General features: G+C 42.0%; 1 protein-coding gene across 16 annotated transcripts in view; it reads left to right on the top strand.

Annotated features, from left to right (window-relative positions):
* The first annotated feature begins 1037 nt into the window (after positions 1 to 1037).
* CNEP1R1 (CTD nuclear envelope phosphatase 1 regulatory subunit 1) overlaps positions 1038 to 19210 on the top strand; it is a 42493-nt gene continuing 24320 nt past the window's right edge. For 5 of the 16 annotated variants that reach the window (XM_064580990.1, XM_064580988.1, XM_064580991.1 and 2 more), the window contains exons 1-5: positions 1038 to 1177; positions 2307 to 2378; positions 5600 to 5673; positions 9961 to 10070; positions 10197 to 10251. In XM_064580990.1, the coding sequence (XP_064437060.1) occupies positions 1153 to 1177; positions 2307 to 2378; positions 5600 to 5673; positions 9961 to 10070; positions 10197 to 10251 (336 nt within the window). In that variant the 5' untranslated portion in view covers positions 1038 to 1152. Of the gene's footprint in view, positions 1178 to 2306; positions 2379 to 5599; positions 5674 to 9397; positions 9538 to 9960; positions 10071 to 10196; positions 10252 to 14072; positions 15466 to 16697; positions 18055 to 19210 lie in introns of those variants that run through there. The other 11 variants (XR_010408135.1, XR_010408136.1, XR_010408134.1 and 8 more) reach the window with 8 other exon arrangements.

The following is a 19210-nucleotide window of genomic DNA, read 5'->3' as shown; positions in this document are numbered from 1 at the left end:
AATAGGACAGGGATCTCCTCTATCTTGCTCATAACTGTATCCTGATAAAATACAGTGCCTAGAACATCGTGCAATAAGTAGTTCTTGAATGAATGAATGACCACAAGGAAATAAACAAGAAGCATTTTGACTAAATATAAAGGTAGTCAGTACCTTACAGATTTTTTTTTAAGTTCTAGGTACTGGGGCTCATACTTTGCTTGCCTTTTTTTTTTTTTTTTTTAATAGTGTCTCTCCTCCCGGGTGCTAGGCACATGCCAAGCTTTATACTTATTGTCTCATTTAATTGCCCAAACCACTCTTGGGAGTAAGCACTCTTTTTTTTTAAGATTTTATTTATTTATTTGAGAGAGAGAATGAGACAGAGAGAGAGAGCATAAGAGGGGGCAGGGTCGGAGGGAGAAGCAGGCTTCCCGCCAAGCAGGGAGCCTGATGCGGGACTCGATCCCGGGACTCCAGGATCATGACCTGAGCCGAAGGCAGTCGCCTGACCAACTGAGCCACCCAGGCGCCCTTTGTTTGCCTTCTTTATGATTTATGAAAGTTGGTAACTTGGGGAAAATTGGGTAACGTGAGAAAAAAGTAACCAAGGGAGAAATGGGTTAAGGAGTTTGGTTATCAAAGAAAGAGGTAATCTAACCTAAATCAATGGTTTGGGCTCTAATTAGTTCTGTACTCCGTTGAATCCTAGAGGGGCGAGCTAGCTCCTTCCTTTCTGTACTCCTCGTCAGCGATCAGAACACTGCCCGGAAGATAAAGGGCGCTCAAATATTTGAGGAATGAAAGAACCAGACAGGAAACGAAGAATATACTTCTGAGCGAGCTGGCTCGGAGAGGCTGCAGTTCCTCCCCGGGGCAGGAGGCGGCGCCAGAGTTACACCAGCCCGGCCGCCGGCAGTTCTTGGTCCCTCCGGCAGACCGTCCAACGCTAGGCCCCGCGGCCGGTGCAGTAGCTAACCAATAGAAGGCCGTCTTAGTTGTGGGGTCCGGCAGAGATGCCCAATGAACGTAGCGGGTGTAGGCAAGGGGCGGTGCGACGGGGAGGGGCGGAGGGAAGCCGTTAGAGGTGGGAGTTGGCGTTGCGGGCCGGGCGGGGGCCGCGGGGCTGCGATGCGGACGGCACCGCGGCGGTGACCGGAGCTGCCGCCCGACATGAACTCGCTGGAGCAGGCGGAAGGTAGAGTGGGTCTCCTGGGTCGCCCGGGCAGTCCCGGGCTCCTCCCGGAAGCCGGCGAGGCTCTGGAGGGGCTGGAGTCGCGGAGACCCCGCCCCGGGGAGAGGAGGCCGCGAAGGATGGACTGAAGGGGCCGGGACCTCGGGGGCCGCGGGGGCCGCGGGGGCCGCGGGGGCCGCGGGGGCCGCGGGGGCCGGGCCGAGGGGCGGCCGGAGGCGGCCGGACTCTGGTTCCGGCGCGCGCGGCCTCCGCGGGCGCTGGGGGACGTTGCGTCAGCTCTCCCATCCCCCCAGCTCCGAGCGGGAGCCCCTCGCCTGGGCTACTTTGTCTTTTATTCATTGGCAAGCATTTTGCGCTTTGTGTATGCTAATTCACTTTATTTTATTTCGATAACCCCGGGAGTTGTATCCTCATGCCTGTTGTGGTTTCTGGTTAACTGCCACAGTAAGGGAGGGCCTCTTGATCTCCTTTTAAAGTTCAGAAGACGCAACTGTGGAATGATAGCCCACCGTGCTCACTCAGGAGCACCTTGGACGCCCCTTTGAGAAGGCCTCCGAGCTTGAGCTCCGGTAGTGCCCCGAAGATCACCTGTAACCCATTCTGTGGGAGGGGGGAAAGGGGAGTGTCCACACCCACCCGTTAGCCGAATCAGAAATCCGGTAGGACCAGACGGAAAGCGTAGCCATTAATTAAACATAAGGGCTAGAAATCGGAATCGGGTCACTGCGGTCAAACAGACCTCGAAGACTTTGATGTTAGGGAATACGTCGTCTAATAGAAAGTTCTTGGTTCCAACAGAATTAAAACTCGACCTGATTTTGATCCTTTTATTTGCAACCCCCAAAATTCTAGCTTTTGGCGCCGGCTGAGGCTGCTGCTGATTTTCCACATACCATTTTGCGAAGCTTCTAAAAGTGAACCAGCCAGTTTCCTTATATGTGAAATTGGAATTAAAGAAACCTAATGTTTTTGTCAAGTGCTTAAAGCTGTCATAGTAAAGGAAGTAAACAGTGCAGTGATACATGTAAGTTGGTGTGTAAGACCTGAAGCAGTTAGAGTATCTAAAATTCCATCTTAATGGATGCAAACTAGTAAGAGTGGCTAATTGGAAAATTGAAATCTTTTTGCCTAGATCTCAAGGCTTTTGAGAGGAGACTTACAGAATATATTCATTGTTTGCAACCTGCCACTGGACGTTGGAGAAGTAAGTTCTTGAATGTTTCTTTAAGGGAAAATAAACGGATAATTGGTACTTTTATCCCTGCCTGGCAATGATTTGCTTTTGTGTAAAATCTTTTACTAACAAACACTTTACTAAACCGTAAGATTTCCTTTTGTTTTGACAATTTTTAAATTTATTTAACTTTGTAAACAGTGCATCCTAAAGAAAAAAAACTTTTCCAAGACTTTATTTTTAAGTGATCTCTGCACCCAGTGTGGGGCCCGAACTCACAACCCTGAGATCAAGAGTTGCAGGCTCTACCGACTGAGCCAGCCAGGCACCCCAACCAAAGAAATCCTAAAGAAAAGGAACTGGTCATGCTAAAAGAACAGTATTTCATGTGGTTGATTTTCATTTTTCCATTAAAATACATGCACTTCTTTTTTTTTTTTTTTTTAAGATTTTATTTATTTATTTGAGAGAGAGAATGAGATAGAGCATGAGACGGGGGAGGGTCAGAGGGAGAAGCAGACTCCCTGCCGAGCAGGGAGCCCGATGCGGGACTCGATCCCGGGACCCCAGGATCATGACCTGAGCCGAAGGCAGTGGCTTAACCGACTGAGCCACCCAGGCGCCCAAGAGAAAGGAATTTTATTTTATTTTATTTTATTTTTAAAGATTTTATTTATTTATTTATTTGAGAGAGAGAATGAGAGAGAGAGAGAGAGAGAGAGAGCACATGAGGGGGGGAGGGTCAGAGGGAGAAGCAGACTCCCCGCCGAGCAGGGAGCCCAATGCGAGGCTCGATCCCGGGACTCCAGGATCATGACCTGAGCCGAAGGCAGTCGCTCAACCAACTGAGCCACCCAGGCGCCCCATGCACTTCTTTTTATTAAGTACTACAATATTGATAAACGACACACATAATAATTTCAGGAGGTTCTTTAGCAGTTTTACAATTTGCCTATAAACTATCGAAATAAAGTTCTGTTGAGGGAAATCATATTTAACATATACTTGCAAAAGTTATGAAATTACCCTTGGTCGATTTTAGCAGAGCATGATTGTGTTGCTTTGCAGCCTATTGTAATAAATTCGCATTATAACTGTTCAAAATGTCATGAGTACTACAAAGTATGATTTGAAAGAAGGGTGGTTATTGCCCTGTGGAAATACTTAGGAAATGCAAATAAATGCACATGTGATGACCTCAGCAAACAAAATGCTTTGCTAACTTATGCTGGGACCAGTCTTAGTTTCTTGGATGTGTATTACTAAAATTTAATTCCTGCCAAGAGGGAAGTACAACAGCACATGTTGAAAACATGTTTTATTTCAAAGTGTAATTCAGTTTGTGGGACCAGAGAGCACTATTGAAGTTAGGAGTCTTTTTCTGTGTCAAGATTTTTCATGATATTTTTATTAGATCTGTCTGCAAAGTTTTATTTGTATGCTGCGAGAGTTCTGGTTGGTCAGAATTTACAAGTAATGATATTTTCAGATTCTTTGGTTTAAGGGAGGAATTACCCCTAAAAACTTATTTCACTGCTACTTGAAAATCTTTTAAAATGTGTATGATGCTGTGGTATCTTATAGTGAATGTACTTTTTCTGTGATTCATGGTCTCAGTGCTTACATATAAATGACATCAGTTTGTTTAACGTACCAGTCAAAAATTTGTGTATGAGGTCCCTGCCAGTGGGTTTGATTTTGCTTTTGCTTCATTTTCCAAAGGAAAAATCCACGTAGGATGACTGTTTCTTATTGGAAATACAGCATTATAAGGAATTGAGTTTAGTCTATTCTGAGCTGAGAACGTCATTTTGAAATTTTGATTCTATACTTAAATAACTAAAACGAAATTGTTTTCCTGTGATTTGCCTATTCTAAAAGTATATCGCAAGGAATTCTAGATAAAGTTTTACGTTTCTATTGCTCTGTGAATCTTGATTTTTATATTTTAAAACTGTATGTATCCTAACTGAAGGACAGTACCTTGATATCCAGAATATTAACTAGGTCTTGGTGCCCCTTTATTATTTTCTAGTAGTACTATTTATTCCTTTTTTAATTTTTTTTTTTCTTTAAGAGTTTACTTATTTTTTTAAAACATTTTCTTAAAGATTTTATTTATTTGTCAGAGAGCGAGAGAGCACAAGCAGGGGAAGCTGCAGGCAGAGGGAGAAGCAGGCTCCCCATTGAACAAAGAGCCTGATGTGGGACTCGATCCCAGAACCCTGGGATCATGACCTGAGCCGAAGGCAGCCGCTTAACCAACCTAGCCACCCAGGCGTCCCTAAGATTTTATTTTATTTTTTAAATTCTTCTTTTTTTTTTTTTTTTTAAGATTTTATTTATTTATTTGACAGAGAGAGAGAGAGACGGAGAGCAGGAACACAGGCAGGGGAGTGGGAGAGGGAGAAGCATGCTTCCCGCCGAGCAGGGAGCCCGCCAAGGGGCTCAATCCCAGGACCCTGGGATCACAATCTGAGCCGAAGGCAGATGCGCAACGAGTGAGCCATCCAGATGCCCCAGTGTCCCTAAGGTTTTAAAGTAATCTCTAAACCCAACGTGGGGCTTGAACCTACAGCCCTGAGAGCAAGAGTCACACGCTCCACCAACGAAGCCAGCCAGGCGCTCTGTGTCATTCATTCTTAAGTTTTATTTAGGATCTATTTAGAATTCCTAAAATAATTCTAGCTTAATGGGGAGAAAAACTTCTCTGAGTTCTACCCTCTGTAATTCCTACCCTGATCTTCCTTTAAGTCTCTGAAGAAAACTTGGTACTGATTGGTGTGTTCCACGTTCTTGACACCAGCCGTTGTTTAATTGAACAGCAGGCAGTTGTCTGCAAGGCAAAATCCTCCAGTCAGGATTTCTCAGTGCATTCATAAAAGAGTCATTGTTTGGTTTGTTTATGGTAGAAAATGAGAGGTGTTTTTTTGTTTTTTAATTTGAATTTATAAGATCTGCAAAATCAGCACAGAGCACATTGAAAGTTCCTGCTGCTCTTAATTTTATTTATCTTCGTAAGTTCTCACTAAAGTACTAATGGGGACAGTATCATCCTTACTTACTAAGGTTCATAGTATTTAAGAGAATTCCTCAAGTCGTACAGCAGGTTTCCTAATTCCTCAGTCAAATGCATTTTCTATTTAATAAAGTGCTGCATCCTTTGGCTGTCATTGATTGGGAACTGGTGGTATTAGTATAAATTTATTAACAGTTAATTCCTTACTAATTTCGTGTTTATCTTTCATCAGTGCTGCTTATAGTGGTATCTGTCTGTACAGCTACTGGTGCCTGGAACTGGTTAATAGATCCCGAGACACAAAAGGTAGAAGTTTTTATTTAAAATCTTTACTGGATTAAATGAGATAATGTAGCAGTGCTTTGTTCATTGTAAAGTATTAAATGCTACCTATTATTTCTAGTAGTGATACTGATCATTATATTAAATATATGCCTTACATTAATTTGCTTAAGAAAAATTTTGATTGTCTGTTGTAGATTAAGTATCTTACAGGGAAAAGGCCTAAGAAATAACCCCCTTACACTACTTTTCATTCATTTCTGAACTTCTTATATATCTTTTTACATTTCATATTCACAGTTTGTACATATTTCAGTGTAAAAATTGTCATCTCCGTTGTTCATTTAATATCTTCTGTGCCAGCTTTTAAAAATTATAAAATACCATTTTCTTTCTTTTTTTTTTTTAGATTTTATTTATTTATTTGAGTGAGAGAGAGGACCCAAGAGGGGGTAGGGTCAGAGGGAGCAGACTCCCCGCTGAGCAGGGATCCCGGCGTGGGACTCGATCCCAGGACTCTGTGATCATGACCTGAGCCGAAGGCAGTCGCTTAACCCACTGAGCCACCCAGGCACCCAAAATAACATTTTCTTCTATGACTTATCTTGGTAGTACTTTCGTCATCCCACAAAGCATTTGAAATGATTTTGCAGGAAATATGATAAAACAGCAAAATTTTAATGTAATAAAATGTCAAGATCGGGGGGGGGGGGGGAAGAAAAGGTTAGACTAGAGGGTCAAAAACAGGAAGGAAACCGGGTCACAGACAAGGCCATGTGGGCCACCACACTTGCCAGAAATGAGTTATAAATTAGTCTGTGTTACCTAATCAATAAAGTCACAGCTAGTTCCATTGTTTTTCCTCTCTGTGAAAAGAACACATGTATGAGTTCCATAAGCTAGCAGAGATTTTGTTATTCGCATTTATCTTTAAAAAAAATTTCCTGGGCGCCTGGGTGGCTCAGTTGGTTAAGCGACTGCCTTCAGCTCAGGTCATGATCCTGGAGTCCCGGGATCGAGTCCCGCATCGGGCTCCCTGCTCGGCAGGGAGTCTGCTTCTCCCTCTGACCCTCCCCCCTCTCATGTGCTTTCTCTCATTCTCTCTCTCTCAAATAAATTAAAAAAATCTTTAAAAAAAAAAAAAATTTCCTGCCTGAAATTTAATATAGGAAACACTGAGAGAGCTCCCACTGGGCACTGTACAAGAACATCCCTGTACCAGATGCAATAAAAGATTTCATAATGTTATTTCTCGAAGCATCCTTTGATCAAATCTGATAACATGTTTCTCAAAATTCTGCTGCTTTCTACTAACTTGTGCCTTAATTTCAAACTAAGGTTTTTTTATTAGAGAAGCAGTAGTCTCCCAATTTTTCAGTGAAGTTTTTTTGCCTCAGTGCAGCTTTATTTAGGTAATAATGATGTTGTAATTTTCTCAAATCTCAAACCCACATCCCTTTTTCAACTGTTAATTAGGTAGACTACTTCCAGTCGCTTTATTTATAATCTGTTAGGTTATACAGAAGAAAAACCTAATAGCAAAGCTTTTGTCAGCAGTCCAAATGGCAATTCAGGTAGCCAGGATTTATTTAGCATGTAGTCTCCCTGACTTTATCCATTGGGGTGGAGATATAAAAGAATAGGAGGTAAGGGACGTTGGTGATGGAATTTTACGTTAACAGAGGGGTTTTTATGGCAGATAGGAAACTCTCTTGTGTGTTCATTTATAAAAGTCAGATCTTAAGGCTGTGCTTGGTGCTCATCTTCAGGGGAAGAGTGAAGAGACTGGCAAGAAGATTGGAAAAGCCTATCTTGGGAAATGAATCTGACTTCTAATTGGGAAAAATATAAGCTGATTTTAGCTAGTTGAGATCTTAATAAAACACAGAATTAAATGTAATTTGAAATAGGCCCAAAACTCTGTAGTTAATGTAATTTTCTAAATTAGGTGAGAATATAACTATTAGCCTAAGGGTTAACTCTTTATTTCAGTATTTAATAACCTCAAAGCTGATAGGGGTTTTAAACAGCAATTGTCTGTAGCAGAAGTTGCAGACTCAAAAGCCAGTGCATGACTATCTGGAAGAACCCAAGGAGAGAAGGAATAGAGCAAGCTGGAAAGTACATGAATGCCTGAACGGTATTTAGATGCAGTTGATTATTGCCATGGAGGAAAGAAGGCTGATGTTGACTGGTCTAATTAAAATTAACGCATAAGACATTATATGTGGTTACATTGTGCAGGCCGCATGAAATCTAGCTGGCCTGTGGGAATTAAACTGTCCTTGAAGGTTTTTTTTTTTTTTTTTAAGATTTTATTTATTTATTTGAGAGAGAGGATGAGAGGAGAGAGAGAGCACATGAGAGGGGGGAGGGTCAGAGGGAGAAGCAGACTCCCTGCCGAGCAGGGAGCCCGATGCGGGACTCGATCCCGGGACTCCAGGATCATGACCTGAGCCGAAGGCAGTCGCTTAACCGACTGAGCCACCCAGGCGCCCTGTCCTTGAAGGTTTTAAGAAGACATTCCTTTGGAATATTAACCTTTTTTCAGAATTTCATCCTTCTGGGAGCTTCTTCTCTCCTGATGTTTTCAACCTCTCGTTTCTTCATTTGACAGACTTATTTAACAACAGCATGCTAGGCCAGCTACCTGGTGCTTTTTGCAAATTTAGTTCTCTGTCTTGAAATATGTATGCATCTCTTGGTATAAGAGTGGAGTATAGATGCCTTTGGATTAATTCTGTTTCTCCCATTTAGTTCCTAGTCCGTTTGATTTCTTTTTCCAGACTCTAAACACATCTTTCCTTCTTTAAACTACAGTGCTATTCCCCACTAGTCTGGCTTCAGTGCCCACTCTTGTTCCAGTCTTGGATCCTGGACTCTTGTCTCTACATACTCACATTGTCTTGTTTCCTGCTATCATCTGATTATGCCCAGATCTGAAATTAGCTCTTTGTTTCTCTTAAACGCTCATTTTTTTAAAGATTTATGTCTTTATTTGAGAGAGAGAAAGTGAGCCTGCAAGCGGGGGGTGGGGCGGAAGGAGAGAGAGAATCTCAAGCAGATTCCCAGCTGAGTGCGACATGAGGCTCGATCTCACAACCCTGAGAATATGACCTGAGCTGAAACTAAGAGCTGGATGTTCAGCTGACTGAGCCACCCAGGCACCCCCCCTTTTTAAAGTTTTATCTAAGTGATCTTTACACCCCATGTGGGGCTCAAACTCACAACCCCAGGATCAAGTGCCCCTAAACTCCCCTTCCTTATAGGTAGGTACTAATCATCTTTCCCTCTTGAGTGTCGTCTGGCCATTTAAATCCAGTAGCTTTGGGGTGCCTGGGTGGCTATTGGTTAGGCGTCTGTCTTCGGCTTAGGTGAGCCCAGGGTCCTGGGATCGAGCCCGACGCCGAGCTCTCTGCTCAGCGGAGCCTGCTTCTCCCTCTCCCTGCTGCTCCCCCTGCTGTACTCTCTCTCTCTGTCAAATAAATAAAATATTTTGAAAAAATAATCTCAGTAGCTTCAGAACCAAACTTACTTTTTGCGTCCACAGAGAGGGGAGGATGATACTGGAACTGAATCTTACGAGGCCACGTAGGAGAGGAGGGAAGGAATACCTTGTGTGTGTGTGGGTACAGCAGGGGATGGTTAGACTGGGACCAGGCAATGAATGGCAGAGTCTACCCGACTCTTACAAGGAAGGTTTTTAATAACTAGATCACTTTTGACCTGTGTTTTCATTGACTCTCAGATCAGAGACCTTATCTTCATTCATTCAACAGTACTGATTGAGCACCTATGTTTGCCAAGCACTATTTCAGATATTGGGAGAACAGAGATGCACAAGACAGTGTCTCTACTCTTGTGGAATTTACAGTCTTCTGCTTTTATGTACGTGTTTATGTATGTATGTATGTAATCTTTACACCGAACATGGAGCTCGAACTCATAACACTGAGATCAAGAGACATGCTCTACCAACTGAGCCAGTCAGGTGCCCCCAATCTTGTGCTTTTTAAATTCTTTTTTACCAGGAAGTGTTCAGTAGGATGGTTTTTGATTGTAAGAATGAATTTTTAATGGTTCAAGTCTTTGAAATGAATGGAAGGAATATTGCTATATTATCTTGCTACATTAAGGATTTGGAACATATATTTTTATTTTTGTGGAACAGCAAAACAGAAGTAGGATTATTTTAAATTCTTCAGATCCTCATATTTCAGATGACATATATTTATGCATAAGTGGGGAGGTAAGAATTAGTATTGTTCTGAGATTTTGTACGTTTTTATATTTCAAACTCTTCTTTTCCAGGTGTCCTTCTTCACATCATTATGGAATCACCCGTTTTTCACCATTAGCTGTATCACTCTAATAGGCTTGTTCTTTGCTGGAATACACAAGAGGGTCGTTGCACCATCAATGTATCCTTTACCAGAATTGACTTTTATTCTTTGAATGAAATTAAAGCACCTTCTTGATCATCTAGGTGTTGTTTTAAAAGCTTATTCTTCATATGATAAATTTTCCTTTGACCACATTTTTTTCAGTATAGCTGCTCGATGTCGAACTGTATTAGCAGAATACAATATGTCTTGTGATGATGTGAGTATCTTTTACATTAGAAAATTATAGACGTGCATGAAAGGACTGACATGTTTCGGCTTAAATAAAGCAGACATTAATAAATTGTCTGCATGGGGCACCTGGGTGGCTCAGTCGGTTAAACATCTGTCTTCCGCTCAGGTCATGATCCTGGAGTCCCCGGATCCAGCCCCACATCGGGCTCCCTGCTCAGCAGGGAGTCTGCTTCTCCCCCGGCCCTTCACCCTGCTTGTGCTCGCTCTCTCAGATAAAATCTTTAAAAAAAATTGCATGGCTTAATAGTGGGAAATGTTCCTTATAGTATTGATCCTAAGAGCCATATTTACATCTCAGAAATTGAGATGCATCTAATAATCTGTAGTATCGTACAGTTCAACTGGTAGAGTTGAGAGTATAATATACATATATATATATATATATATTTTTAAGCACGTAAGCTCTGTGCCAAGTATGGTGCTTGAACTCATGACCCTGAGATCAAGAGTCACATGCTCTACCACTGAGCCAGCCAGGTGACCCCAGTTTAATCTTTCTTAATGACATAAAATCATGATATGTCTTATGATTAAAGCCGTCTTAAATTCAATATACAGTGGTTCTTATTGGCCAAAAATGGCTTATTGGGTGTTAAATTTGTAAACTGTTATTTATCTCATGGTATTCGGTATGTAGGATTTTTTTAAAGATTTTATTTATTTATTTTTGAGCGAGAGGGAACACAAGTGGGGGGGGAGGGCCGGAGGGAGAAGCAGACTCTCCGCTGAGCAGGGAGCCTGGTGCGGGACTTGATCCCAGGTACCCCGGATAATGACCTGAGCTAAAGGCAGGCATTTAACTGACTGAGCCACCAGGTGCCATTTATGTAGGATTTTAAATTAGATCTCAAATTAATTGACAGACTATGCACAATAAACCAACTGTGTTTTTTTTTTTTTTAAAGATTTTATTTATTTATTTGAGACTGAGAATGAGAGAGAGCGAGCACATGAGAGGGGGGAGGGTCAGAGGGAGAAGCAGACTCCCTGCCGAGCAGGGAGCCTGATGCGGGACTCGATCCCAGGACTCCAGGATCATGACCTGAGCCGAAGGCAGTCGCTTAACCAACTGAGCCACCCAGGCGCCCCCCAACTGTGTTTTTAAAAGTTAATCCTGTATTGATACATTAAGAGTATCTCACAGGTTTGTTTCGCTTATGTTACTTACAAAGGTATTTTTACCTTCAAGTTAAAAAACTATCAAATAATACTTAACCCAGTATAGAAATTAGAATAAAGAGAAAAAAAAAAAGATACTAAGCCAGGAAGGCCACTGGATCAATGAAGAGAATAAAGACTAAACACTTTGATTTTTTTTAAAATTAGCGGATAAGGATAGTATTTCAAGTCAAAAGGGAAGAAATGGGCTAATAGTGTTGAGGCAATTGGCTTTTCATTTGGAAAAAGGTGAATTTAGTTCTCTGCTTTGCATCAATTAAAAAGACTAGATTCCACATAAAGTCTTAAATATATTTAAAAAGACATTCCGTAATTAAAATATTAGAAGAAAATACATATGAATGTTTCTTGGTTTTTTAAGATTTATGTATTAGAATAATAAATAAATAATAAAACACGCACATACATGAGTTGGGGGAAGGGTAGAGGAAGAGAGAAATCCAAGCAGAGTCCCTGCTCAGTGTGGAGCCCAACATGGGGTTCGAGATCATGACCTGAGCTAAAACCAAGAGTTGGGATGTGTAACCCACTGTGCCACCCAGGTGCCCTAGAGAGATGAATATGTTTATGATCTTGGCTAGAAAAACTTCTTTTTAAGACCCAAAACAAAACGCCATAATGGAAGAGGTTGGATACCTTTAATTGTACCAACATTTGAAAATTTTGTACAGCAAAAGGCAAAAAATGAGCGGTGATTAGAAGAAAGTATTTGTGGGGCGCCTGGCTGGCTCATTTGGAAGAGCATAGGACTGTTGATCTCACGGTTGTGAGTTTGAACCCCATGTTGGGTGTAGAGGTTACTGAAAAATATAAATTTAAAAAGAAGAAGAAAGTGTAAGATATCTAATAGAGGATAGAATACAAAATATTTAAAGACCTGTTAAAAAATCAGAAAAAAGGGGGATGCCTGGGTGGCTCAGTTTGTTAAGCATCATCTGCCTTCGGCTCAGGTCATGATGCCAGCATCCTGGGATCAAGCCCCGCATAGGGCTCCCTGCTCACCGGGGAGTCTGCTTTTCCCTCTCCCTCTGCCTGCCTGTCTGCCTACTTGTGATCTCTCGCCCTGTGTCAAATAAATAAATAAAATATTTTTTAAAAAATCAATAAAAAAATAGTACATTTGAAATGTGGGAAAAGTTAAGTCATATCACTGAAGTGGGAATATAAATAGCCTCATTTGTAATTGCGGAAATGCACAGTAAACCTGAGTTTTTTTTTCTTTTTTTTCTTTTTTTTTTTTTATTAAGATTTTATTTGAGAGAGAGTGAGAATAAGCATGAGTGGGCGGTCCGGTGCGGGGGAATAAGAGGGAGAGGGAGAAGCAGACTTCCCACTGAACAGGGAGCCCGTCATAGGGCTGGATCCCATGACCCTGAGATCATGACCTGAGCCCAAGGCAGATGCTTAACTGACTGACCCACCCAGGCGCCCCTAAACTGAGTTTTCATTTGTCTTCCCTACCTTCACATTGGCAGAAGTTAAAAGTCCAGTACTGTGGTGAAGCAGATGAACCCATGCACTGCTTGTTGAGAATATACACTGGGATAGTCATGGTGGAGGGCAGTTTCCATCATTCTTATAAAATGTAAAATTGGCATGTCTCATGACCTAACCATTCTACTTCTCTCCATCTACCCTCAGTGGGGACCATCACATGCATGCAAGGGAGGCAGGTATGAGGTCGTTCATTGCAACATCCTTTGCAGTAGGGAAAAAATGGAAACCAGTTTTATGTTTCCCAAAACAAGGGGAATGGTATTTATTTATTTATTTATTTATTTATTTTAAAGATTTTATTTATTTATTTGACAGAGAGAGACACAGCGAGAGAGGGAACACAAGCAGGGGGAGTGGGAGAGGGAGAAGCAGGCTCCCCTCAGAGCAGGGAGCCCGATGCGGGACTCGATCCCAGGACCCTGGGATCATGACCTGAGCCGAAGGCAGTCGCTTAACCAACTGAGCCACCCAGGCGCCCAGGGGAATGGTATTTAAAAGAGGCTGTGGTATAGCCACGTCATAGGAAACCATAGGTAAATCTGTAAATGCGGGCATGCAAGGATCTCCAAGACATGTTCGGTGCAAGAAGTAAATTACCAAACGATACACTCAGTTTGCTATCTTTTTTTTTTTTAAGTTTTTTTTCCCCTGGTACCATTTTCTTTTTAATTCTAGTATAGTTAATATACAATGTTATATTAGTTTCAGGTGTACCATGTAGTGATTCAGCACTTCCATACATCACCCTGTGCTCATCATGACAAGTGCACCCCTTAATCCCCATCACCTGTTTGCCTCATCCCCCCCATCCCCTCACCCATCTCCCCTCCTGTAACCATCAGTTCTCTGCAGTTGAGAGTCTGTTTCTTGATTTGTCTTTTTTTCTTTGCTCGTTTTTGTTTTTTCTTAAATTGCACATATGAGTGAAATTATACAGTATTTGTCTTTCTCTGTTTCACTTAGCATTACGTTCTCAAGCTTCATCTATGTAGTTGTGGAGATAGCAAGATTTCATTTTTTTTTATGGCTAAATATTCCAGCGTGTGTGTGTGTGTCACATTTTCTTTATCCATAAAAAAGTTTTTAAGATTTTATTTGTTTATTTGACAGAGGGAGACTCAGTGAGAGAGGGAACACAAGCAGAGGGAGTGGGAGAAGGAGAAGCGGGCCTCCCGCCGAGCAGGGAGCCCAACGCGGGGCTCGATCCCGGGACTCCGGGATCATGACCTGAGCCGAAGGCAGACGCTTAGTGACTGAGCCACCCAGACGCCCCAAAAAAGTTTTAATTATGAAAATTTCCAGACCAAAAAAATGAAGAGTATAATGAACTGTGTACCCATTGGTTAGTGTCAACAATAACGAGCTCATGGCCATTCTAATTTCATGTGTACCCCTGCCCACCTTCCTCCATCAGATTATTTTGAAACAAATCCCAAGTGGTATGTTTTACCTTCAGATATTTTAGCACATTAGAAACACCAGATTTGTTTTTAAGATTTATATATTTATTTTAGGGAGAGAGTGGGGAGGAGGAGCAGAGAGAGAGGAGAATCTCAAGCAGACTCCCCGCTGAGCACAGAGCTTGACACAGGGCTGATCTCACGACCCCAAGGTCATGACCTGAGCTGAAACTAAGATTTGGATGCTCAACCGACTGAGTCAGGCAGCTCAGAAACATCAGATTTTTATTTTTTATATATGTGAATGTAAACACATAGGACACAATTTGGAAGAATTCACGCTAAAACTGGGTTCTGTAAGAGGGCTAGAATTCCAGATAGATGGAAGGAAAGATTTTAGCTTACCTATATTTGAAAAATTTTTAAATTGTTTGCTTTCCTATACCGAACATGGGGCTTAAAGTCACAATCCCAGGATCAAGAGTCATGCTTCACCGACTGAGCCAGCCAGGTGCCCCTGTATTTGATTTTTTAATAATGAGATTACATTAATGTCTTATTCATGTAATTTAAAAGTATAAAATAGATTTAAACAATGGGTAAAACAAATACTGGTCTATTCACACAGTGGAATACTGTATATTTTTTATCGTAATAACAATATAAAATGGTACAAACTACTGGAACATAGTAACATGGATGAATCTCAGAAACACATTGAGTGAAAGAAGTAGATGCAGAAGAACACATAGTCTATGATTCCATTTGTTTAAAGGCCAGAGACAGGCAAAATTTATGGGAAGAGGTTATGTCTATGTAAGGAGTGGGGCTGCCATTGACCAGAAAGGGGAGTGGAGGAACTTTCTGGGTGGGGGTGATGTTCTGTAGCCTGATCTGGGTGGTGGCTATGTGGTGCACGCGTGTGAGTGTGTGTGTGTGTGTGTGAAGATTTTTAGTTAGCACACGAGCAGGGGGAGGGGCAAAGGGAGAGAGAATCTTAAGCAGACTCTGCACGGAGCCTGATGTGGGGCTCGATCTCGTGACCCTGAGATCATGACCTGAGCCAAAATCAAGAGTTGGACACTTGAGGGATGCCTGGGTGGCTCAGTCGGTTAAGCGTCTGCCTTTGGCTCAGGTCATGATCCCAGGACCCTGGGATCGAGTCCTGCATTGGGCTCCTTGCTCATCAGGGAGCCTGCTTCTCCCTCTGCCTGCCGCTCCCCCTGTTTCTGTGTTCACTCTGACAAATAAATAAAATCTTTATTTTTTAAATTTTTTTTTAAGATTTTATTTATTTGACAGAGAGACACAGCGAGAGAGGGAACACAAGCAGGGGGAGTGGGAGAGGGGAAGCAGGCTTCCCGCCGAGCAGGGAGCCCGATGTGGGGCTCGATCCCAGGACCCTGGGATCATGACCTGAGCCAAAGGCAGACACTTAACTGACTGAGCCACCCAGGTGCCCCTAGAGCTTAATTTATTTGTTTATTCATTTTCTTAAAAGATTTTATTTGTCAGGGCACAAGTAGAGGGAGTAACAGGCAGAGGGAGAAGCAGGCTCCCTGCTATGCAAGGAGCCCGATGTGGGGCTCGATCCCAGGGTCCTGGGATCATGACCTGAGCTGAAGGCAGACGCTTAACTGACTGAGCCACCCAGGCATCCCTAGAGCTTACTTTGAAAAAACAAAATAGTTGGCCTTACAAGAGTTGTATCCACTTAACACTAAACATCAGCATGCTTAATCATTGGTTTACATTTTCACCTGGAAATAAAAATTTAATGTTGGTAAAGGAAAAATGTTTTTGCTCAAATACATTTATTTATGTTTTATAAACTTCCTTTGACAAGGAGCATGAATTTATACATGTTGGGATTTTATTCATAGGATTGATTGGCAGATTTTTAGGTAGCCAGTGGACAGGGAGTTCATCAAATAGATTGTTTTAAAGTAATGAAGATTTTAGGGGCGCCTGGGTGGCTCAGTTGGTTAAGCATCTGCCTTCGGCTCAGGTCATGATCCCAGGGGCCTGGGATCAAGCCCCACATCAGGCTCCTTGCTCAGCGGGGAGGCTGCTTCTCCCTCTGCCTGTCGCTCCCCCTGCTCGCTCCCTCTCTCTAATACATAAATAAAATCTTTGAAAAAAAAGTAACGAAGATTTTAGGAAGAAAGCTCCACACAAAACTTTGAAAACATAACTATTAATTGCTTAACCTTTACTTCATATAGAGGGGTGTTCTGGTACCCTTCAGATGCACGTCAAGGTTTATGGATAGGTGGTGATGTTTTTAATGGAACTGTGTATTGAAAAAACTTTTTTTTCCCCCCCATTTTTACAGACAGGAAAACTCATTTTGAAACCTAGGCCTCATGTTCAGTGACAATCTGCACTCATTGTTATGGGACCTAAAACAGCCTTTCTTCAAATAAGTGATACAGCAAAAAGCCATAAAGGATTCCTTTTACAGTCGGATATGTGAAGGTCATAGCAACAGCTGACAAGAAGTGTGCAATATTTACCCAGATGGTCTCAATGATGGTGACTGGCCTCGCCCGTGCTGGTACCTTGATTATCTGTGTTACATACAGTATTACTGTCACTTTAGTACTTCAGACCCTGCAGAGACTTTTGCAGATGAAGTATATCTGTACGTTACTAAGTTAAACTTAGAAACAGAACCTCATCCAGTTTTTATAATGTATTTTTGCAAACTACTGTAAATAGCAAATCAATGCCAATGTCAAAGAGGGAAGCGTCCTGCGGACTTTGTTCTCCTGCACAGTATCATAGGGGCATGCTTGCCGTCCCCACGGCTCTTTGAACCCGGCTGTCTCACATAGCTGTGCCTGTCATTCTTCCACCCCTCTGTTTTAATCATAATGCAAGAAAAACGTCGGATTGAGTGTGAACTGAGGAAGACTCATCTCCATTATGTTGTGAGAAATCAGTAGATGTTCTGAGAAACCATTCTTGTTAAACCAGATAGTGAACTTCAGCCACTCTCGTGGTAACCATTTCCAGTTTGTTCTTTTCCTTCAATGCTAAATATACTTTATATTTTTTTAATAATTTTAAGAACACTCCAAAAGCTTCTGAATATCCACGTTTAGGTATAAATTATGTACCGTCTGGGAATTTGATAGTCCTCGTTTGAGACCATTGCATAGTAGCCATGGTGGGCGTGCCGTTAGACTGGTGTTGCTCGGGTGCAATCGGCCGCGCCATCACGGGCTGGCTTGGGAGCGGCGCCCCCAACTAGAGTCCACAGTTCTCACTGTTCCGAGAGTGCTGATGACATACTGTGTATGCATTTTAGCCGCCTGTACTATAATTGCCCTTAATCTTAAACTATTGGGATTGCTGTAAATATTTTAAAGAACTGGAGGTGCCTTTTACCTGTTTATTAGAAGATTTTGAAAAGGTTTAAATTATTTCACGAGCAGTCTTTTAAATTCCACTTAACAGAAAGCTGAAAATTCACTCACAGGACAAAAACTTTTTAACAAGGCTACCATTTAACTTAACTGTGTTCATCTTGGCTTTCACCTGTGTAAGATTTTATTCTCGAAACTGCAGCAATAAGACCCTCTGCTCCTACAGAGTCATCAGAGGGTATTCTATATATTCGGCACTGTTTGATTTTCTGTAAATTTTGTAGGTAAATATGTGCATAAAAATAAATACTTTATATATAATTAGTGATCGGGCTTTTTTCCTTGATTCATGTTAAAAACATACCACGTGTCAGATACACGCTAGTTCCAAATGAGATATCTCCCTTTAACTCTGTCTATAAGAGCAAGTTTCAAGTAGCAGTTATAGACCTCCAGTTTATTAAGCTGTGATTACCTTTAATTTGTCTTACTCATCATTGTGTAATGACATTTGGCTCCTAATCAGGAAATGCAGGTTTCCTCCATTGTGCTTTACAAATTTGGATTGACTGTTTGCTCTAAGAATGTAAAGCAGAAGAAGGATTTTATAGGTCCTTAATCCTTTTTGGAATAATCAAGTACTTTGAATATTTAATGAAAGCCTTGAATCTTTTCCCCTAGAAAAATAGACCTGTGTGTGTACATATACTTGGCATGCTTTCAAGGATTTCTTCCTTTTTTTCTTAAGATTTTATTTATTCAGGGCACCTGGGTGGCTCAGTCGTTAAGCGTCTGCCTCCGGCTCAGGTCATGGTCCCAGGGTCCTGGGATGGAGCCCTGCATCAGGCTTCCTGCTCAGTGGGAAGCCTGCTTCTCCCTCTCCCATTCCCTCTGCTTGTGTTCCCACTCTCTCACTGTCTGTCTCTCTCTGCCAAATAAATAAAAATCTTTGGGAAAAAAAAAGGTTTTATTCTTTTTGAGAGAGAGAGCACAAGCCGGGGGTGGGGAGAACAGAGGGAGAGGGAGAAGCAGACCCCCCACCAAGTAGGGAGCCTGATGGGAGACTCAATCCCAGGACCCTGAGATTATGAGTTGAGCCGAAGGCAGATGCTTAACCAACTGAGCCCCCCGGGCGCCCTGCTTTCAAGGATTTCTTGATGTTAGACTGCTTGGAATCTCACTCCAAGAAAGAAACTTTGGTTCCAAAGATTTTTCATCCCTTTACTTCTAGCAGAACATTTTCCAAAAAAGTCCGGTCTAGTTGAAATGGACAAAGTATCACCCTCTCATGCCCCCTTCTGCACTATCTGGAAATTACTGTTGAGTCCAGCCCCATATTACAGGTGGGAAAGACAGTCTCAGATTTTCAGAGTGCCTTTATTATGGCTCTCCACAACTTATTAAAGACAGAGCTAGCACCAGGATCCAAGTCTCTTGACTCAGATTGAAACGATGTTTGTGTGTGTGTGTTGAACTT

The sequence above is a fragment of the Mirounga angustirostris genome, unplaced genomic scaffold (genome assembly GCF_029215605.1).
Source record: "Mirounga angustirostris isolate CCGP_5_RB_7025 unplaced genomic scaffold, mMirAng1.0.hap1 SCAF_16, whole genome shotgun sequence".
NCBI classification, from domain to species: domain Eukaryota; kingdom Metazoa; phylum Chordata; class Mammalia; order Carnivora; family Phocidae; genus Mirounga; species Mirounga angustirostris.
The sequence above is the reverse complement of the archived record's forward strand: the minus strand, read 5'-3'. Positions and strand labels throughout refer to the sequence as shown.